Source organism: Gavia stellata, chromosome 8 (assembly GCF_030936135.1).
Source record: "Gavia stellata isolate bGavSte3 chromosome 8, bGavSte3.hap2, whole genome shotgun sequence".
Lineage (NCBI taxonomy): Eukaryota > Metazoa > Chordata > Aves > Gaviiformes > Gaviidae > Gavia > Gavia stellata.
This window is the reverse complement of record NC_082601.1, coordinates 11,493,267-11,514,134: the sequence shown is the minus strand read 5'-3', so window position 1 is coordinate 11,514,134 and position 20,868 is coordinate 11,493,267. Positions and strand designations below refer to the sequence as shown.

Below are 20,868 nucleotides of genomic sequence, written 5' to 3'. Positions count from 1 at the left end.
GACCTTTCTTGCAGAGCAGATAACAGAATTGCAGCCTGAGCTAGTTTAGAACAATTTGTCTCCAAAGAATTTTGTCCAGTTACCACTATATTTCTGGATCTTGTTTCCATATTTAACTCTTTCATCTGCCTTGGCTTCTCCACTCTGCAGTGCAAACGACTGCCAAGTCAAGATCCCCACCACACGCACCAGTACAAAACTGCTGGGGCTGACGTTTTGCTCTGAGACCTCAAGCAAACCCTTGATAGAAATAAGTAAATAACATACCCAGTGGGTATAAATACACAAATAACAAACTCCGTCGCCTTTCTGCATCAACGACTTCTACAGTGTGGATTTGTCCATTTGCTTCTCCTCTGCAGGGCCCCCAGACATCCCTGGGGTGATGGTGCTGAGCCCGCAGTCCTGCACGAGCCTGCTGTGAGCACAGCACGAGCCAGGGCATGGATGGGTTGAGCTGAAATGGTGAAAGAAGAAATACAGTGACCACCGGAGCACAGCCCTGGGTGTGGTAGGGCTGGGTTTTGCAGGGAGAAACAAATTTACCTTCAATTCTCTGTTCCCGTGTAATAACACCGATGGAGTTTGTAGACCACGGTGGCTGTTGCTGTAGATCAAGAGCCCCATGCAAAGGCTGGGCTTAATTTGTGATCCACCTCCAAAATTCTCATCCTTGAGAGGAGTTTTGCCTGGGATTCTGCAAGTCCAGCCCCTGGCTGCAGGTGTTTCAAATCCCGGCTGAAGTCACAATTTTGGTAGCTTACCCTTGGATGGATGCAGGGCGTTGGGTCCACAAAATCCCCAGGTGCCTCGGCAGAGCCTGAGCACCCCATGGACGGGGGGGGATGATGAGCGAAAGGTTTTGGGCAGCATCCTCACCTGCTCTGCTCCCGGCTCCCCTGCAACTTTGCATGACACGATCCCCGCTGAGCCACATTTTAAGCCTCGCATGGGTCATTTAAACCAAAATTTCCTCCTTCCAGCCCTCAGATGCAACAGGCTTTTCTTCTGCAGCCAGGCTTCCCCTCCGCCATTAACCTTGGCCCTGCGTACGAGGCCATGGGAGCTTGTAAATGGTTTATTTCTGTGTGGGAGCCTTCCAGCAGCTCTTTTATGGCCATCTCATGGAGTTGGGTCTGGGACGGTGAGGAAAGTGGAGCAAGCACGTGAGATGCTGTTGGAGCAGGCTGTGCACCCCAGATTTGGGAAGCAGAGAAGTTAGAAATCCTTTTTTGCTGTTGGGACAGCATATGCGTTAAAAAGGACCGTAGGCTCGGCCATTGGCCATGGGCAGGTCGCAGATGCGACCACCAAAAATGCAAGAGGGACTGTAGGTTGCCCAAAGATCGAGGGTGCCCGTGGGTATGCTCCTGTATCAGCAGGGCCTTGCTTGCAGAGGCTGAGGCCTTCCAAGACGCAGTCAGGGATTTTGCAGTTCGTTTCTTGTTCAAACTAATGGCTGGTGACGGATAACCCCTGAGATGGGTGTTGCAGCACAGTGAGCCACAACTGCCCTTTTCATAGGGGCTGGGAGCACCCAGCGCTGCCAGACAGCTGGGGAAGCAGCAGCCGGAGAAGCACGTATGACCCAAACCTTTGAAAAATGAGCAGCTGTAGTTCAGATTCCTACCTGAACACTCTTGAGTGTATTTATTTAAGTAAAAATTTATAAATATCTATTTCTACATCAGCCACTTAGTGTCTTTTTTAAAAATAAAATTAAAAAAAAGACGTTTAGCAGCCTCAAAACAGGAAGTTTAAATTTAGCTGGGATTTATCCCTTAACCGAGCATAGTTCGTTCACCCTTTGTATAAGAATAGAAATAATTTTATGCCTGTGAGATACATGCAGAGCAGCTCCACACAGGCAGCAGTTATTCCTGCCGCTGCAGCCGGATCCGGCACTCCAGGGGCAGGAGAACATCTCATGCTGGGCTAGGGCAGAGCTGGGGCAGGAGCAGCCCCTGTCGCGCCAGAGCTGGGGAAGTCTCAGCCCATCGTTTATTGCCAAAAACACAGATGCTCGGGGAGCGGGTGGCAAACACATTCCCCAGCTTGGGCTCATTGAATGGGCAGAGGGAGGATGAAGAGGCAGCAGGAGAGGAGGGAGCTGCCCCAGCCTGGCCGTGCATGCCTCCCCAGCACCTCTCTCCCCCCAGGGAGGGGAATAAATTCAGTCTTCAGGCACGCAGAGACCCGGAGATGTCCCTTTTCGGACACTGTGCACTCAGGATGAGGGGAGATGCTGCTTTGAGCCTACTAGGTTGTAGAGGAAGAAATAAACTTCCTCTTGATGATAAACGGTACGGGAAACATGGAGGGGAAAACGCAGTTGTTTGCGGCTTCCCAGGCTTTGCAAAGCTTTCGTCCGGCAGGACCTGCCTCCACGCTACCGCCATCCCTCCATCTCCTCTAGGCTTTGGAATAATCTAAAGCACATTTGACCAAGCAATGGAGCAAAATTAAAGCTATAAACAAATGCATGGAGAAATAGGGACAATTCTGTCTCCTTTTCCACTGGTTGTGCAAATCATGAAAGTAGTTGGTGGTTATTTTTCCTCACCCTCGCCCCCTCTCTGCCCCACAGCCTGCTGTGCCGGCGCCCGCCGCAGCCTGAAGACCAACCTCTGCAAGTGGTGCGACTCCACACTGCCAGCCTGCGAGGAGAAGGTGTGCTACAGCAACTGCAACCTCAACTCCTACTGCGAGGACCCCTACGAGATCTGTGTGGCCATATGGTAAGCCGCAATTCCCGCGTCAAGGGGGGACGCAGGGGAAAAAGGGGTTTGCGGGGCAGCAGCTCATGGGTACATGTGTGTACCCCCGCACTTGAATTATTGCCCTTTAAAATAATTCAGGACTTTCTCTTCCTCTCCCTTTGACTCCATTGTAATTAAAACTACGATTCACAGTAAAAAATTATTTGGTCTGCCCTATAATTAGTACCAGTTTATTTTCTAAATAAATTAAGCATTTAAGTGCCCGACACAAAGTGTGGCAAGTTTGCTGTGGGACCTCTAAACCCCCATAAACCCCTGAATTTAGCTTTACAAGCTGAACCCAAGGGCAAAACCAGCAGCCCTGACCCCCAAACCCATGAATTTCTCCTGCATCAGGCTGGTGAAACCCTGGTTCACGTGCAGGGGTGTAGCCGAGGTCTGTCCCCATCCGGTGCATGGACGTCTGAGCTGGTACCAAACTGGGGTTTAACCCACTGGGTTTAACCCACCTCCTTCCCATCCCCTGGGAAAAGCTCTTTTCTGCTTCTGCGGAGATGCCTGGAAGGGAAACGCAATCTTGCATTTCAGGCCAAGCATATGCCGCATCATTTGGCCCGGAAGAGTGCCTCCCCCAGCTTTTTGGTCCCCATGAACAAAACTAAAAAAACATCCATTTTGGGTCTGCCCAGAGTGATTTTCCTTCTCTTTCCCTTTTAATTTGGCTGCCAAAGTGAAAGCCAGCCAAGCACTTATCGCTAGGCTTTATCTCAACCTGCTAATTAGCGTGAATGCTGTACGCCCCGCTTTCAGCAGGAGTTTGCCTCAACATAATTGTTGCATTATGGACTTAAAAAAACCCAAAACCAACAAGAAACCCAAACAAACAAACAAAATCCACCCCCTGTCCCAAATTCCCCTACACACACATGGAGAAGCCACCTTAAATCCTGGGTAGGCAATGCAGCATCTCGCTGGGTTTTCCCATTGACAGCCTACATGTACAGGAAAAGGCAAGACCCCTGCACCATAAATCCCCATGCCAGGAAAGCAATCCCATGGCATGGGATGCGGCTGCCCCTTGCACTGTGTATCGGATGGGGTGAGGCAGCTGCTGGGTCACAAATAACCTGCCAGCCCCGCAACCTCCTCCCAGCATCTCCCACCCCATCCTAACACCTATCCTGAGACTGAGGTCCCTGAGGCAGGGCTCACCTCCACTCCAGCCTCGCTACCTGTTGCTCACTTGCAGAGACATATTTGGATCATCTGAACTTGTCCTGCGTGGGTATCACAGTCACAGCAGCAGCTTTGGCCCCATGCTCCTGAGCAATGTGCTTATGTGCTCCAGCGTGCCCAGCCTGGGCAGCCCACAGAGGAGGGATTGCACCCTCCTAGGACTCGTCAGCTGGAAGCTCCTCTGACAAATTACCTGGGAGCCCAAAGAAAATGTGGGGAGCACTGAAACCGGGGGACGTCACCAGGGAGAGGATGACAAATCTGGGTTCTTCCCCCTGCTTTTGTGTCTGACTTCCCAGCTGACTTCGAAGGCATCGTGAAACCTCTCCATACCTTCACCCTCCCACTTTGCACCACTGGGTCGGGAAGCAGAGGCAGTCCCTGGAAAACTAATTAATAGTTGCAATTTCCTTCAAATGCCCCCAGGAGAAGCTGCAATGCTCGCCAGCTGCCCATAGCCCATGCGGGGCTGGTCATTCCCCATCACTTGTCCTTGCCCCAGAGCTGCCCTGCAAACCCAACCAGCGCCGGGTTATCCTGCATCCTCTGGGGAAGGCTCCGGAAACAAGGGTCAAACCCTGGCGCTCCGCTCTTAGTTCTCAATTAGCTCTTAACTACCCACTGGCTCTACAAGGCAGGCACTGATCCTCCCCATAGGAGAAGGGCCGCATCCCAGGTTGTGTTTCTCCGGTGGTGCCGGCAGGGCAGGAGCCGTTCGGCCCCAAGCTGCCCAGCATGTCTCGCGTGCCATGCCAGCAGCCTGCATTCGCTCCACTCCAGCTCTCCAAGGGCGAGAGGCTCCATCGCTACACCAACAGCTGCCTCCTAATCCCACCTCCAAGCTCCAGCTCCTTTCAGCTGCCACCATCTGCCCCACAAAGGGACATAACCCAGCTCATGCTTGGCCACTCCTAAATCCACCTGGGCACCCCAGTTTTTCAAGATCTCCACCATTTGCTCCTCAAACCTCTTCCCTCACCCAGCTTGGTAAACAGCGGGTGGAGATGAAGCCATGGGTCCAACAAGGACGACTCCACCACGCACCAAAAGAAGGGAGCTCCCACACACCAGGATGCGGCTGTGCCGGACCCTCTAGCCAAGCCCCCTCGTGTGGAGACAATGCTGCCCGAATCCGTTGGGAGAGCTGGGGTTTTCCAGCAAAACGAGCGCCCTGTGCTTGAGGAGTTGGATGACAACCAGAGCCAAACCCACCCTTTTGCTCTGCATGTGACACTTTTCCATGGCTTTAACAGGAGCCCAATCTAGGTGCTGCTGAGCAAAAAAATGTGGCGTGTGAGAAGGACCTAACCTGGCTGCTGAGCATTGGTGGTTAAAAAAGCTCGAAGGACATCAGCACTATGGAGCTAGACCTGATGCTACGAGCCATGTTTCAGTGAGTCACTGGAGTTTCGTGAATGAGACATTTTGGTAATAGGCCTCCAAATACTTCACCTGGTCTCACTGCGCTTGCTGAACGCTTGTGCACAGTTAAATGCAACACGGGCACTGGGATATTTTGCATCTTCACTACAGAAAGGGAAAAATCTCTTGGGAAGACTTCACTCCCCCATGTCCTGTCTCTCAGTTGGTGAGAGAGAGGTCTCGGTCTCCTCTGGCTGATGTTGTGACCATCTCTGACACAGGGCTTCAAGAAACACGCAGCAACAAAAAAAAAAAAGGCAGGTCTGTCCTTTCATTTTAAAACAAAGAACAAATTCCCTAGAAATGCCAAGAAATTACACTTTTACCCCCCTCTTAATTATCTTAATTATCTTTCCATCATTTATCAACAGTCCTGGTTAGCAGGGGAGGTCCCGGATGACTGGAGGATTGCCAACGTGACGCCCATCTACAAGAAGGGCCGGAAGGAGGATCCGGGGAACTACAGGCCTGTCAGCCTGACCTCGGTGCCGGGGAAGATTATGGAGAGGTTCATCTTGAGGGCGCTCACAGGGCACGTGCAGGACAATGAAGGGATCAGGCCCAGCCAGCACGGGTTCATGAAAGGCAGGTCCTGCTTGACCAACCTGATCTCCTTCTATGACCAGGTGACCCGCCTGGTGGGTGAGGGAAAGGCTGTAGATGATATCTACCTGGACTTTAGTAAAGCCTTCGACACTGTCCCCCACAGTATTCTCCTGGAGAAGCTGGCGACTCGTGGCTTAGACAGGTGCACCCTTCGCTGGGTAAAAAACTGGCTGGATGGCCGAGCCCAGAGAGTTGTGGTGAATGGAGCGAAATCCAGTTGGTGGCCGGTCACAAGCGGAGTCCCCCAGGGCTCAGTTTTGGGGCCGGTCTTGTTTAATATATTTATCGATGATCTGGATGAGGGGATAGAGTGCACCCTCAGCAAGTTTGCAGACAACACCAAGTTGGGAGGGAGTGTTGATCTGCTGGAGGGTGGGAAGGCTCTGCAGAGGGATCTGGACAGGCTGGATCGATGGGCTGAGGCCAACTGCATGAGGTTCAACAAGGCCAAGTGCCGGGTCCTGCGCTTGGGTCACAACAACCCCATGCAACGCTACAGGCTTGGGGATGAGTGACTGTAAAGCTGCCCTGCAGGAAAGGACCTGGGGGTGTTGGTGGACAGCTGGCTGAATATGAGCCGGCAGTGTGCTCAGGTGGCCAAGAAGGCCAACGGCATCCTGGCCTGTATCAGAAACAGTGTGGCCAGCGGGAGTAGGGAGGGGATCGTGCCCCTGTACTCAGCACTGGTGAGGCCACACCTCAAATCCTGTGTTCAGTTTTGGGCCCCTCACTACAAGAAGGACATTGAGGTGCTGGAGTGTGTCCAGAGAAGGGCGACGAAGCTGGTGAGGGGTCTGGAGCACAAGTCTTATGAGGGAACTGGGGTTGTTCAGTCTGGAGAAGAGGAGGCTGAGGGGAGACCTCATCGGTCTCTACAACTACCTGAAAGGGGGTTGCAGAGAGGCGGGTGTTGGTCTCTTCTCCCAAGTGACAAATGACAGGATAAGAGGAAATGGCCTCAAGTTGCACCAGGGGAGGTTCAGACTGGGTATTAGGAAAAATTTCTTTACTGAGAGAGTGGCGAAGCATTGGAACAGGCTGCCCAGGGAGGTGGTGGAGTCACCCTCCCTGGAGGTGTTCAAGGAACGTGTGGACGAGGCATTGTGGGACATGGTTTAGTGGGCATGGCGGTGTTGGTTGATGGTTGGACCTGATGATCTTACAGGTTTTTTCCAACCATAGTGATTCTGTGATTCTGTAAATGGAAATTAAGGAGGAGCTAGGGCTTATTCGCCATCACATCCCTGGCTGTGCCGTGTCCCAACGCTCCTCGGCCCCAGACCCAGTGAGGACAGGGACATCACTGGGTGACACAGCAGGTTTCATTTGTAGTTGCTCAGTGGCTGAAGCCATGGTATAAACACAGACACAACCCCCTGGTCAGGGACTTGTATCGCCTTCACATTATAATTTGGCAGCTCCAAAGGTCAAGCTGTTTCTAGAAATAGCCTCGATCAGTGACTGAAAGTCTCTACTGCCGCCGGTCACTGGAGGCAGGAGCAAATGGTCCTGCAAGGACAGGGCGTGACCACCAAGAATTAGCCCAGAGAGAGCCCAGGGGACGAGATGGCGCTTACGGACTCCACTTGCATGCACAGGTTGAGAGGAGCAGGAGCGAAGCACGAGCCAAGCAGTCACTGGCGAGCAGGCGTTTCGTCCCCTGCCTCTCCCCTGAACAGGCGAAGTTTGGGCAGCAGAGATCCCAGCCCCTGCTGAGACAGAGATGTTTTGACTTGTATTGCAGCAGAGGTGACATACGAGGTGGGACACTCATTTTGGAGGGTTTCCTTAAGACAATACAGCCCCAAAACCTGCTGGCTTAGCAGCTGGTATTGGTAAAGGAGGGATTTTGCCCTAGATCCCATGCAGGGCACTCAGTCTTAGAGTTGGCACTACCCGATCCGAGGCACAATTATGAACTGGTGAATTACCTACTGGAAACAAGTAGAGTCTCTGGCTCACATCCTACTATTGGCATGTGCTAAACATTTCTCTTTTCACCATGTGGAAGAGATAAAGGGCTTTAACAAAGCCCCTGCAAAGCATGTATAATTAGAATTATACCAGAGCCACTACAAACAAGTCATTCCCTACATGGCTTAAAACTAACAATCTTAAAACCAGGTTTAAGATGACGTGCAGGTGACACAAAGGCTGAGCTGCTGGACTAATGCTTTGTCGGTTCATTTGGCACACGCAGGAGACAGGACAACGAGAGCATCAGGATCAGCACGCTCTGCCACAATCCCCACCGCCCCATCGAAAACCTCATGGTCCCCAACTACAACACCTCACGCTGCATCATGAGCCATCAGCCCAGCGAAGATGGGATCATCTACATCTGCGGCTGCGTGGACGAGCAGGAGTGCAATGATAAACTTATCTTTGAAAACCACACCAACGGTGAGTACTTAATGTTATTTATGGGCAGAGAAGCACCCAACACTAATCATAAATAACTTGTATTTCCAATAGAGTAGGAGATGCAATGCCAGAAGAAGGTCTTTCAGCATCTTCTTTGACCTCCCTATATAAAAGCTGGGTAAAATTTGTACCCCGTAACTGAGCCCAGTATTTTGTCTGTGGGTAAAGCATCCCACCCAGCAAATTCCAGCCTTGGTCTGGAAACATCAGGTGATGGAAAATCCACCGTATCTCTCAGTAGGCTTTGCCGTTCAGCACAGGGTGAATCAACTGGGGAACCCAGAAACTGATGTAACCCAGCGTGAGTCAATGCTCTGAAAGCTTTAAATAAATCGCGCTGGAGCAAATCCTGCCCCGGCACACCCACGGGAACCGCTGGCATCCGCCACGGCTGCAACCCAAAAAGGTGGTGGTGCCGGAGCGCGGGGCTCGGCACGCAGCAGTGCCTCCCCTGCCACTCTCCTGGGGATTTCTGCAGCGCTGTTTCCCGCGGGCAGGGGTGGCCAGGGCCGCCCCGGTGCTGTACACATACGTGAGCGTGGCTTGGCACGCCTGTAGATGTTTCTGCAGATGGCTGGAGATCCAACAGGAGCTGTAAATCCACAGGAGGGAAAACTAAGAGGCAGCTCATTTCTGTACCTCGGGAGGGTCGTATACTTTGGAAACACTTCCAGCTAGATCCCAAGCCTTTGGGGGCTTATCCAAACCTCCCTAACTCCAAATGGACCAGGTTTATCCAAGTGCTCATCAAGAATCTGACCCGTAACAAAAGCAAAGTGAACCCCCTCCAATTTTCCATGATTACAGAGCAACGAAATGCTGAAAATGAGCCTAAGCATAACCTGCAAGTCAGTGGCATAGCTTCTCCCGCAACACGAGGGAAAAAGAAAAAAAAAAAAAAAAAAAAAATCACATAAAATGCAAATTCTCAGAACAAACAAGCCACTTTTAATGAAGGCAAATGATGCTAAATTTGGCAGTTCTTTGCTGCTTCCCCAGCCAAACATAACAGGTACATACACTTCTAGGGAGAGATAGTAAAAACCCAAAGCCGATGCCGGGATATATGATTTCGCACAAAAATGACAACTGGCTCATTGGAAATGCCACCTCCACCAAAGGCTTCCACAAACAGCCTCCTCCTGCCAGCCGGCACGTAAAATGCTGAAACTCCGAACGAGAATAGTGTGGGCCTTAAATAATTATCTCCTCTTTGATTTGGTTTGTGGGACCAGCTTGGGAAGCCCCAGACTCAGAGACCCCATTGTTTACCTCCTTTGCTTTAAGGGATCATTTGCATTTTAAATGTTGACTTACAGTCATCTTGAATGGTATAGACAAACATCGAGCAGAATAACACCTAATACAGATGAGCACTTCTCCGGTGGCTGAAGCAGACAGATTTTTTCCCATTCCTTGATTTCTTAAGCCCTGCTTTCAGGTCTGGGCTGCTGGGTGGCACTGCATGAGAACCGGGGCTGCAAGGGACCCCATCAGAGCTCAGAGACCACCCTAATGAACACACGGTGGCATCATTTCCTAAAGCCGTGCAAGCAGAAGCCCAGCAGACACCTCGGGATGATGACTAGGTAGGGTTGAGCACGCAGAGTCCTCTCCACACCTGCGCCGGCTGAGTCTGGCCCTGGAGGTGCATCTCCCCTCAGCAGGGATGGAAAGACCCACGTAGCGATGCTCGACAAGGCACGGGTTTACTGACCCACGGTTATCGCCAGAGCAGCTACATTTGCTCTTCATGGAAGGGGTCTAAGCCGTGCCACAACCCCTCCATATCAAAGGGAAGAGGCATCTTCATGAAGGAATTTGCTGAAGTTGTGTTAACTTCCCCTGTTCAGGACTTGTGCACGCAACTCCCTTAAAAATACCTTCTCTTTCTTCAGAGTTTCAAAGACGGGATCTTAAGCATCGGGTAAATCCATTAAAGCAGTAGGTGATATCCAGGCCTAACGCTTTCCAGAATAAACATATTCCTGAGTTAGTTATTGATTTATATCAGTTTAGGTTGATCTTGTGGTTTGAACCTGATGCCTATTTTAGAAACGCTTTCACAGCCTTGCAGAAATTAGCTGCAGCACATTTTTTTGAAATTTGCCAAGGAAAATAGCTAAACGCTCTGTTTTTCCAGAACCTGAATTATGATCTGCACACACTGAGGTCAAGCAGCGAGAGTTTTGCTTATGGAATGATTCTTATCCCTCTTCCCCTGGGTTATTATACTTGGCAGAAAAACCTCTGAGTAAGATTTTACTTGAATATCTCTACTGAAGTCAGCATGTTTATTCCAGGAATCGCGAACATCAAAGGATCAGACAATTATATGTTGTGCGAGGGTTAGGGCTTTTTCTGAGCTCCCCCGTGCCCCAATGATCTGAAGGCTGACAGGGGTTTAAAAGAAATAAAACAATCGCAGCTATGCCCGCTTGGTTGATGGGGGTCGGTGTCGTAACGCGGCGAGGAAGGAGATGCCAACGCTGGCAGACAGCACTAAAATGATGCTCCTTTACGCTAATTATTGTGCAAAGCATCCCGGCGCTCCCCTGGGCTCGGTGCTCCTGCATGCTGCTCACCCCTCCCCCAGCATCCCTCCTGGCTCTCCATGAGCCGCAGGGATCCGGCAAAGCCCCAGCCCCAAACCCCCTCAGAGATTTGCTCTGTTCGAGCCTTGCCTCAACTTTATCACTGTTATTTCCACCCCAGCTCCCCTCGCGAGCAGCACTTGGGAGCCGCCGAAGGGCAGCCAAGCCATTTTGGTGGCAGCGGCAGGGTCTCACACGCCGCCCCAGCCGGCCCAATTAACACAGTCCGGCATCCTGAACCCTCACTTGATAAATGGAGCTAAATTTGAGACGTAAACGGAGCAGCTCCCTTAATAACCGCCTACATCTGGGTTCTTCACCGGGATGGGGTTTGTGCGCAGCGTGCATTGCAGCCCTGCAAAGGGCTGCGCTTCATTAACGGCTTCGCATATTTTCCTCCTCCGCGTGATGAAAATGAGCTGTTGCAGACCCGCGGCGGCAGCGCTCTCGCCTTTGCTTTCCTCCCCGCAGGCTACTCCATGCTGCAGAGCAAAGAGGTCATCCCGGTGGCCGCCATCAGCCTCCTGCCCCCGCTGCTGGTGGCGGTGATGATCACGGTGATATTTTACCTCTGCCGCACGCAGAAGCGGCGCAAGAGAGCCAAGGCGTGGGGTGGGAAACCGGGACAGCCCCCGGCGTTGTCAGAGCCAGGGAGGTCTGCCGAGCAGGAGGAGAAGTTGTCCGTGCTGATGGACGAGAGCCCAGCCGGCGCCAGCCCCACCTGCGCCAGCAGCCGCCCCACTGAGCTGCTTCCCATCGAGCTGGACGAGATGGTGGGCAAAGGGCAGTTTGCGGAGGTGTGGAGGGCCAAGCTGAGCCACAGCCGCTCGGGGCAGTATGAGACGGTGGCCGTGAAGATCTTCCCTTGCGAGGAATACTCCTCCTGGAAGAATGAGAGCCAGATCTTCACTGACGCCAGCCTGAAGCACGACAGCGTCCTGCGGTTCCTCACTGCAGAGGACCGGGGCGCGGGGCCCCGCCGGGAGTACTGGCTCATCACCGCCTACCACAGCCGGGGCAACCTCAAGGACTACCTCTCCCGCCACGTCCTGAGCTGGATGGACCTGCAGAAGATGGCGGGCTCCCTGGTGAGCGGGGTGGCCCACCTCCACAGCGACTACACTGCCTGCGGCAGGCCGAAAATCCCCATCGCCCACCGGGACATCAAAAGCACCAACGTCCTGGTGAAGAACGAGCAGGAGTGCGTGCTCTGCGACTTCGGCATCGCCATACGCCTCGACCCTTCCCTGACAGTGGACGACTTTGCCAACAGCGGGCAGGCAAGTATGACCTGCCAGCCCTCCCCGGAGGGAACCCTTTGCAAACCACCCCTGGTTGCCCCGCGGCCGAAGTCCTCGCCCGCCCCTACTAACGCCTCTCTCCTCTTTGTGGGCAGGTGGGCACCGCCAGGTACATGGCCCCAGAGGTCCTGGAGTCCAGGGTGAACCTGGAAGACCTAGAGTCTTTCAAGCAGATGGACGTCTACTCCATGGCCCTCGTTTTGTGGGAAATGGCCTCCAGATGTGAAGTGGTAGGAGGTAGGAGCATCACACCAGGGTTGCTACGCACCTTTTTGCTCCCTTCCTCCTCGTACAGGGACGTGGCTCACCCTCGCATCGCCAGCGGTGGCACGGGACCTGACTTGGGGTGGCTTGGGTCTCTGCAGGGGTGCTAAGAGTTGGCAGCAGATCCTCCCCCGTGGCTGCCTGCCCTGAGTGCCGCAGCTCGAGGGGGCCGGCTCAGTGGCCGAGGAGCAGGATGGGACCGCAGGGGGTCATCTGGTCCAGCCCCCACTCAAAGCCGGCCAGCTGCCAAGTCAAATCCGAGTCAGTGCTGGCAACGCAAAGCAAACCAAGCAGGAAGAGCCGAAGCTGCCTCCCCCTTCCCGGCCACAAGCACTTTTTTTTTTTTTTCAGACAACACCAGAGAGTTTATGTTGCAACAGGGACTCACAAACTCCAGCCTCTGACAGGGCCACGTCCCCCCTCACTTCCCAGAGCCACATCCTGGCATCTGAAATTGTGTGTAGTTAAACGTTTTGCTAACTGCCCTGCTGTTAGCCCCTGCCTGCCCTTCTGCCTGCTCCCCTCTTTCCTTTTCAGCTCTCTCCAGTTCCTTCCCTATCCCATCTACTTGCAGTACCAGCCCACAGAGCTGCAAGAAGCTCCAACCCTCAGCAAGAAAGCTGCCCCAACCACCCCATGCTCGGCAGTGGGAGAGCCTTGCCTGGCTCAGATGCCCCATGCATCCTTTGCTCCCGAGCCGGCATCCCGGGCATCCTTCCCCACTTGTATTTCACCTGCGTTTGCATCTGGGAAGGAGGTGGCAGAAACCAGGGTGGCCTCTCACCTCTGCAACAGGGAGTTTCTCCTTGGCCTCCCACGACATGGGGTTGCTCTTCTGGAAGGGCCATTTCTCCTCTAACCCAATCCCTGCCCACAACAGGAATCTAGATGCTGGTACTGTAGTCATCTTTCCCATCTTTTACCAGTACAACACATTTTCCCTGCTCAAAATATGTCTCCCCCAAACACAAACCAAGTCCTTTGTAGTGCATCTCTTGGGTTCAGAAAGGTGGTCAGACAGTTCCTCCATCCTGTCTCTGAAAACAACCTCTACACGAAAACCCAGCACTACGTTTCTGTGTTCAAATCCTAAATTATTTCTGCAGACTGATAAAAACAAATTTATTTTCATGCAGTGGACCATACCAAAGCAAAGAAGTGAATGCACAAAAAACATCCTGTAATGCTGCTGTTGCTTCCTTGCAGAAGTAAAGAATTATGAGTTGCCTTTTGGGTCAAAAGTCCAGGAGCAGCCCTGCGTGGACACCATGAGGGACATCGTGCTACATGGCAGAGGGCGACCCGAGATCCCGAGCAGCTGGCTGGTGCATCAGGTAAACTGGGAGTAGCTGGTTCAGAAAGGAGCCACCCATGTTGTCCCACTGCAGTAACCCAGCCTAAAAATCATTACAGCTGTAATCAAAGCAAAAGCAGGCAGAACTCCTGGACCCTATTTACAGCTCCTTCTTGGCTGGCTGAGCCCACCTAAGACCCAGTTCCCTGGCATTTAAAAGTCATTAGCCAGGGGTACAGCAAAATTTAATGATGAATAAATTGCCCTGATCAGGAAGTGTTATGAATGCCAAGTGATAGCATTCAGTTATATTGCAGATAACAGCAAAATTGAGCATTTCAGTGGAAGCTATTTTCATGAAACAGTAAATCATTTGAGTCCACCCCATTTCTCCCATAACCACCATATCCAGAAAGCTCTAGCTCAGGAAACGCACACAGCCATCTCACAGCAGGGACAGAGGGGAGGAAGGTGCATCCAGCCTCCTGCCCGCTTGGTTGTGGAGATTTCAAGCTCAAAATTACCTCTAACATAAGAGGTCATGACTTGGCATGTGAGAAGGACTTCTGCAAGGAAGGTCAAAACGGGAAGCATCTCCCTCAAATGAAACAATTGGGAAACACGCATGAAGCTGAGAGCAGGGAACCTCCTAGCCTCAAGTCTTGTCAAGGGGATGTCTTTCACCAGCTTTCAGCTCAGAGGGTCTGACAGCACAGCGTTTCAGCACAGAGAGCATAAGCCAGCGCTCTAGAATAGAAATACTTCAGCAATGATGAGATGTGCTCTGTTAAAACCATCCCCAAGCACACCCAGACCAGCCAGCTCCAGAAACAGCTACCTCTTGGCCCTGACATGGTCCTCTCTCCCCCAGGTCCAGTATTTTCTTCCCTGCATTAAGGACACAAGGGGTAACAGGCACACTGACAGTGACTTTCAAATCTTGCCTGACTTTGGTAATTCTAAAATTTCACGTGTCTTGTGGAAAAACACCATCCACTGATCAACAATTCAGTTCATCCGAAAAACAATCTGAAACATCGAGTGTGCTGGCTCACAGAGCCTTGCAGTGTTCAGTGCATCATTTTGCAGTATTCACCAAAAAACACGCTGCTACTGCTGCCACTCTGCCTGGATGGCATATAAAGCCACGCTTTCCAAGAGGAAAGCTGTAATTTCGTGATCTTAGAAGGCCATGTATTCCCTACAATATGTCCTCTCAAAACCATGTTTGTCCAAAGACTCAAAACTGACCTGACCAACCAAAGGTGCAAACAGCATCAAATGAATCTGTGGTTTCTGCTGGACCATCAGTGAGTTTATCAGTTGTCGAGTCCCTTTCTGAAGTTCACTCAGCCTTTTTCCTTGATGAAGGCAAATACTGGAACTTCAATCAGCACTGCTACATATTTGAAGCCTTTGAGTATTCATCACAGACGTTCACCTCCCAGGGCCTCTGATAAACTCTGAAACCACAGAAAAAAAATATAGAGAGGCTTGGGTTGTCAAAAATCACACTCTGATAGAGCCTGACCATAACTGCACTGTTTGCTGAGCTGAAAAAGGACTGACTGCAATCACCTATGAGAAATAATGTTGCTGTAGTTGGGTTGGTCTAGCACGTAAACAGAGCAAGGCTTATAAGGAAGCAACTTTTATTAGACCACCTGATATTTGCTGGGGAAGAGGGACAGAAAAGTCACGTTGTGTTCCTGAAAGTTTGCCTCCAACTAATCTTAGCTGATCTAATAAACATCTCCTTACAAGCCTGGCTTTACACAATTTTCCGGGCATTTTGCAACCAGCCTCCCCGGGAAGAGACATAGGGCAGCACCATCTGCTGGGAAGCAGCAGAAAGCCACCGGTTTGTGCCAATCCTGGGGTCAAGGGCTTCCTGCAGGAGGAAGCGTTGGGTGACACCAAGCAAGGGTGACAAATTGCTCACCTGAATGGGAAGCACCCATAGATGTTCCCACCAACGAAAATAAGTTCGACGCAGAGCTCCAAATGCCACTTCCACGTTTCAACCGTCAGGATCACTCTCAGTCAAGTGAGGACCTACATGATTTAAGATTTTCAGCAGACATAAGCATTAATTTCCCTGACAGAGCTGACTCGCCCAGCGTGCTGCCCATCAGCAGCTCCGGGCAACTGTTCGCAAGGCTGCACAATAGAGCCCATCGAAGAAATTTATCCCCAAAGTTTCCCAGATCACTTACAAACACCTTAAGCCCATGGATCTACCTCGCTTCACACCCCACCACATTTGGGGGGGGGGGGGGGGGGGAAGGTTATTTCGGTCAGGTAAATTCCTGGGTCTGGTTCATGAAGCAGCTGAACAGACTGTTGTATTGGCACAACTGAAGGGCTAGTGCAGGACAGGAAGGAGCAGTGGGAGCTAAAGTCAATATTGCCACTAAAAATATACTTGTAAAACTCAACATCCTTTGGAAATCTGAGATATCAAATATAAAACCCAAACTAAGTCTATTTTGTGAGCATAACAAGATGTTCCAGTTGTACCATTTAAAAGAGCATCATCACTACTTACAAGGCAAACTGCAAATAAATGTCATGATTTCAGGGCAAAATAAGCACAGAAAAATCTAATGACTAAACCATATGACAGTGCCATGTTCTGTTTGAGAAAAGGCTTATTTTAAAAGCTTCAGCTAAGCTAGCTCATTTTTGCATGTTAATCAATTATCCTCAAATCCTTTCAACTAAGCTAATAAATGAGTGACGTAAGAGGTACTGAAACGCACCATCTGTCAGTTTTGCTGCACAATCCTGTTCTCTCTAATCCGTGTCCATTATGGAAGACTTAGTACAGTGAACCTTAGTAGAGAGCAGCGAGTTCAGAGAAAGGTGCAGAAGGACAAATGACACTGATGGTATATCTCTCTAGGACTTGCATTTTCCTCTTCTGTTGGTCCATATGAGATTTTTGGGTTCTCTTGATTGCAAATTAAGAAATACACAAAAACCACTGAAAAACATGAAGCTTTATTTAGAATAATGATTTTTCCACTGTGTTGCAACCTTGGTTGACAATGATGCAAAAAGCAGTAGCACATGGTAGTGATTATATAGGCAAAGGAAGGTTTCTGGTGCTTCTGGTGCTAGCTGTGTTGCTAGCTTAAGAGTGGGAAAAATACCTGCTGAATACTGCCATTTTGTTTCTAAGCCCAAAATATTGGGACTCTGTTCAGAGAACTACACAACCGGAAAAAATATATTACTGGGAGACATAATCATTGTAACTGAGTGGAACTGAATGTGTTCTGGAGCACACTGGGAAGTACCCAATCCCACCTAAACCAAGACACTGTTTTGTGGTGAGAAAACAAAGTTCAGCTGCACACTGCAATGACTATTTGGCACAGTGCACCCTTTCAGAAAGCTACTAGAACAAGAAGTCCTATTTCAGAAGTTTAATTCCAAACTTGCCTTTGAACCGGCCCAAACCTCCCCTCCCATGCCAGGGCACAGCCTTGAAAGCCAGAGACATGGGCTCAGCTGCCAGCCATGCAGCTAGCCTGCAGGTCAACATCTCCACCTCTCCTGTCCCTCCCAATTTTAGGATGCTCTGACCTGAACGGGCAAGGCTGAGACAGGAGATGGAGGGCTTATTTCCTTCCAGCCCCTATTTAAGTCCCACAGTCAACACAAACCAACTTCCAGGGAAGACTTCGAGGGAGTGTGGCAAATGCTTGGGACCAGATCCCAGGTGAGCTGAGGCTGCTGCGCTAACACAAGCAGGGCCAGTAACGGTGCAAGCATTGGCACTTGCCACAACTTACCAAGGCTGTTTCCTCCTGTGCTTAAGCTTGGCCAAAAAAAGCTCTTCTGTAGAAAGCTGTCAAAAGTATGGTAAAACACTGAGATTGCTTTAGATCAGCTTCTAGCTCCTCTTCTTCCTGCCTTCAGATCTTAATTTCAGCCCTTCTTGACTGCAGGGAATGCGTTTTCTGTGTGACACCATCACGGAGTGCTGGGACCACGACCCCGAGGCTCGCCTCACCGCCCACTGCGTGGCCGAGCGCTTCAACCTGATGGCACAGATGGATTGCGACGACATCCTCAACAACAACACGGACAACGAGGCCAGTAAAACAGCTTCTCCAGGCGGGGAGCACCAGGACAGTGATGGGAGCAGAAATATGCAGTGACACAGCAGGCAAAGAGTCTCATCATGAGAAATGAGAAGATAAGCAAGAAGCGTTTAGCTCATGGGGAAACCCCCTTGCTTTGTTTTACAAAAATGGAACTAAGATCTAGTACATAACTTATTTATAAGATCTGTTTCCTCCCACAGATACAGTGAACTGTGGAATCAATACTTTGGTTAAAGTGCAACATTGGATATGAACTGATTTTGTACTTACTTTAAATGTATAATGATGCAAAGCATTCCTTTTATTATTTTTTAAAATAATAATGTTTAATCTTTTATTAATAAGCACCCAAATTCCATGTCTGTCTTTTGAAGTCCTGCCACATTGCCATCACAAGTTTCTCTTCTGATTATTCTGCAGAGATCAAGACAATTTTTCATTTTCCTTTTTTAATGGCCTCCACCAAAAAAAAAGAATGTTGTAGCAGCAGGAAAAAAAAATCTTGAGCTGTTACACATCCTCAGTGGAAAACATGCTGGCACCCAAGAAAATTATTCATCGCTCAGACAGTCCTTAATACAGTGTAAAGATACCCAATAATCCAGTTTGCAAAAGCCTGATTTGCTGCAACTCCAGCACACCTTTTTTCACTGGGGAATTCCTGGGTGTACTTGATAGTTCAGCTGGGCGCATGAAGTTTCTCCAATAGAAAAAAAAGTCACCAGTGTAGACACTGCTGTTTCACTCTAGAAGTCTCCATACAGGGTATCAAGACAACTTTTACCCCCTTATCAGTCCAGTTTCCGGCCACCTCTAACCAACAGATTTGTGCCACAGAAATACCGTCAACACAAACATGTTGGCTAGTTCTTCTTGCAACTCTTTCACACCCCTCTGGTGAAGAAACTCAACTTGAAGAAACATGATTAGACAGAACCGGGACCTTTACTCCTGTAACCGCCAGACCGAGGCAGCCTGCCTCTGTAGTGGAAAGGCAGTTAAGGAAAGGTAAGTCATACCTCGCTCTGAACCCTGGCACTGTGCAAATCTTAATTCCTCCACCCTTGGGAGCAAAAGTTAATAAAAACCTTAGCTGCTACTAAGAAGCCCTTCAATCCCATACCTGACACTCACCTACAAAGAGGTGTATCTTTCAGGATAGCATCCGAGAGGAATACTTTGCTTGCCAGCACACAGCTGCATGGATCAACCCCTACAACAGAAGGGAAGGGAGAAAACCTTAAAACAGCCACAAGCTTTCCTTAGCTGGGGCTCCCTGATGTGAAGCAGGGAAGCAGATCTGCAGGGCTGTTTTGGTTTTCTAAAAATGCACAGCTATGACAGCACCAGCCCACACAAAAAGCTTTTCTTCTCTCGCTGTTGCTTCCACCTCTTTGGACCACTTCCACAGCTCCTAAATTAAAAGCCTAGAACAAAATTGTCTCCAATCCCTTCAAAGAAGGATGGAAGGGGAATGAATTAGGTCGCATCAAATCGAAATAATAAAAGCTTAACTTCATCTGTAAGTCCCCACCTGCAACTGTGACCATACCTTTCATTTTAGGGACATGGTTTAGTGGTAGACTTGGCAGTGTTAGGTTTATGGTAGGACTCGATCTTAAAGGTCTTTTCCAACCTAAATGATTCTATGATTCTCACCAATTCCCCACCTGGCTGCTACCTCCTGTCACCTTAAGATTTTTTTTTCAAGCTAACCCCCTTCTCTTGAAGCATATCCTCCCCAGTTCACCATAAATGCACCCTCTCCACCCACCTGACTTTAGTCTCTTTTCTCTAAAGTATTAACCACTGTATGGCTCTACTGTATGTATGCCCAAGAGAAACAGAGAGCATGGGGCAGCTTTCTGTCATGGAGATAAGAAACTACAGGAACACACCAAACTCCCCCCAGGCTGTCCAATCTTTACTTCACGTAATATTCAGTGCAGAACTTCCCCTACCAAGTTTTGCACCAAGTTATTTGTTTATAATACTGATGAGTATGCTTACTTGTTCCTCCAAGTTCATTTCAAGAGGCTTTGAAAGACACTGACCTGTTCTTCCACAGATGACTGGGACAGAGGGGGATCAGACCATGCAAACCAGACATTGAAGGCTGCATCTCCAATTCTGATGGCTGAAATCCAAATTCTCTGGGGAGACGTACACCTAATCCTAGCCTTGACAGTTTATATTGCAAATATGCTGAAAAACTTCTCAATCTATTCCCCTCCCCATTCCTAAAAACTTGAACACTCTGATGTACATTTTGCATTTTTTTTCCATGAAAACCAAGTCCAGAATCAAGCTTTCAGGATTATGCACTTGAATGCTTGTGTTAAATAGGAGTGACTTGTCTCACACTTTTCCATTAGTAGCAGGGTACACAGCACCTCTGAAAAGAGCCACTTATTTAAGCTCTAAGATCTGTTTATAACTCCAGGAGCCTAAAATCCCTGAGATCAGTAAGAATTTTGCTCTTAACTTCAGTGGAGCCTGATCAAGCCAAAAAGACAGAAGGTAACAAGCTGAAATCCTACATTTTGCCATGTTCCCCATTGAACACACTGTGATTCTAGCAAATACCTACACAGGAAGCAGCAGTGAACCCTTCCCTTTGCTCCAGAAGGTACAAGATGGAAACAACAGCGGTTATGCAAGAGAATCAAATGTGGTCAGAGTTAAATACATACATTAGTCTATAGGGTGCTTGCAACTCTCAGAAGAATCACATAAATGTTTTACAATTTAAGCTGGATATTCAGGGGCTAGAATTCTTTCTTTAACTGTTTTCAACTATGTCCTTTATTTCTAGAAGTAACTAGAAATTTGCATCGTAACTAAAGGCACATCAAGAAGCCATTCCAGTTCTTGGGATCATCTGACCAAAGG

The 20,868-nt window shown here is 49.7% G+C and overlaps 1 protein-coding gene across 1 annotated transcript in view; it reads left to right on the top strand.

The window, feature by feature from the left end:
- The window catches only part of LOC104260041 (TGF-beta receptor type-2-like), a 40,790-nt gene extending 22,663 nt beyond the window's left edge, over positions 1-18,127 (top strand). The window contains 6 exon segments of the mRNA XM_059820510.1: positions 2,588-2,738; positions 8,185-8,386; positions 11,326-12,282; positions 12,399-12,540; positions 13,774-13,901; positions 17,818-18,127. Coding sequence (XP_059676493.1) covers positions 2,588-2,738; positions 8,185-8,386; positions 11,326-12,282; positions 12,399-12,540; positions 13,774-13,901; positions 17,818-18,030 — 1,793 coding nt within the window. The 3' untranslated portion in view covers positions 18,031-18,127.
- Positions 18,128-20,868: the final 2,741 nt, after the last annotated feature.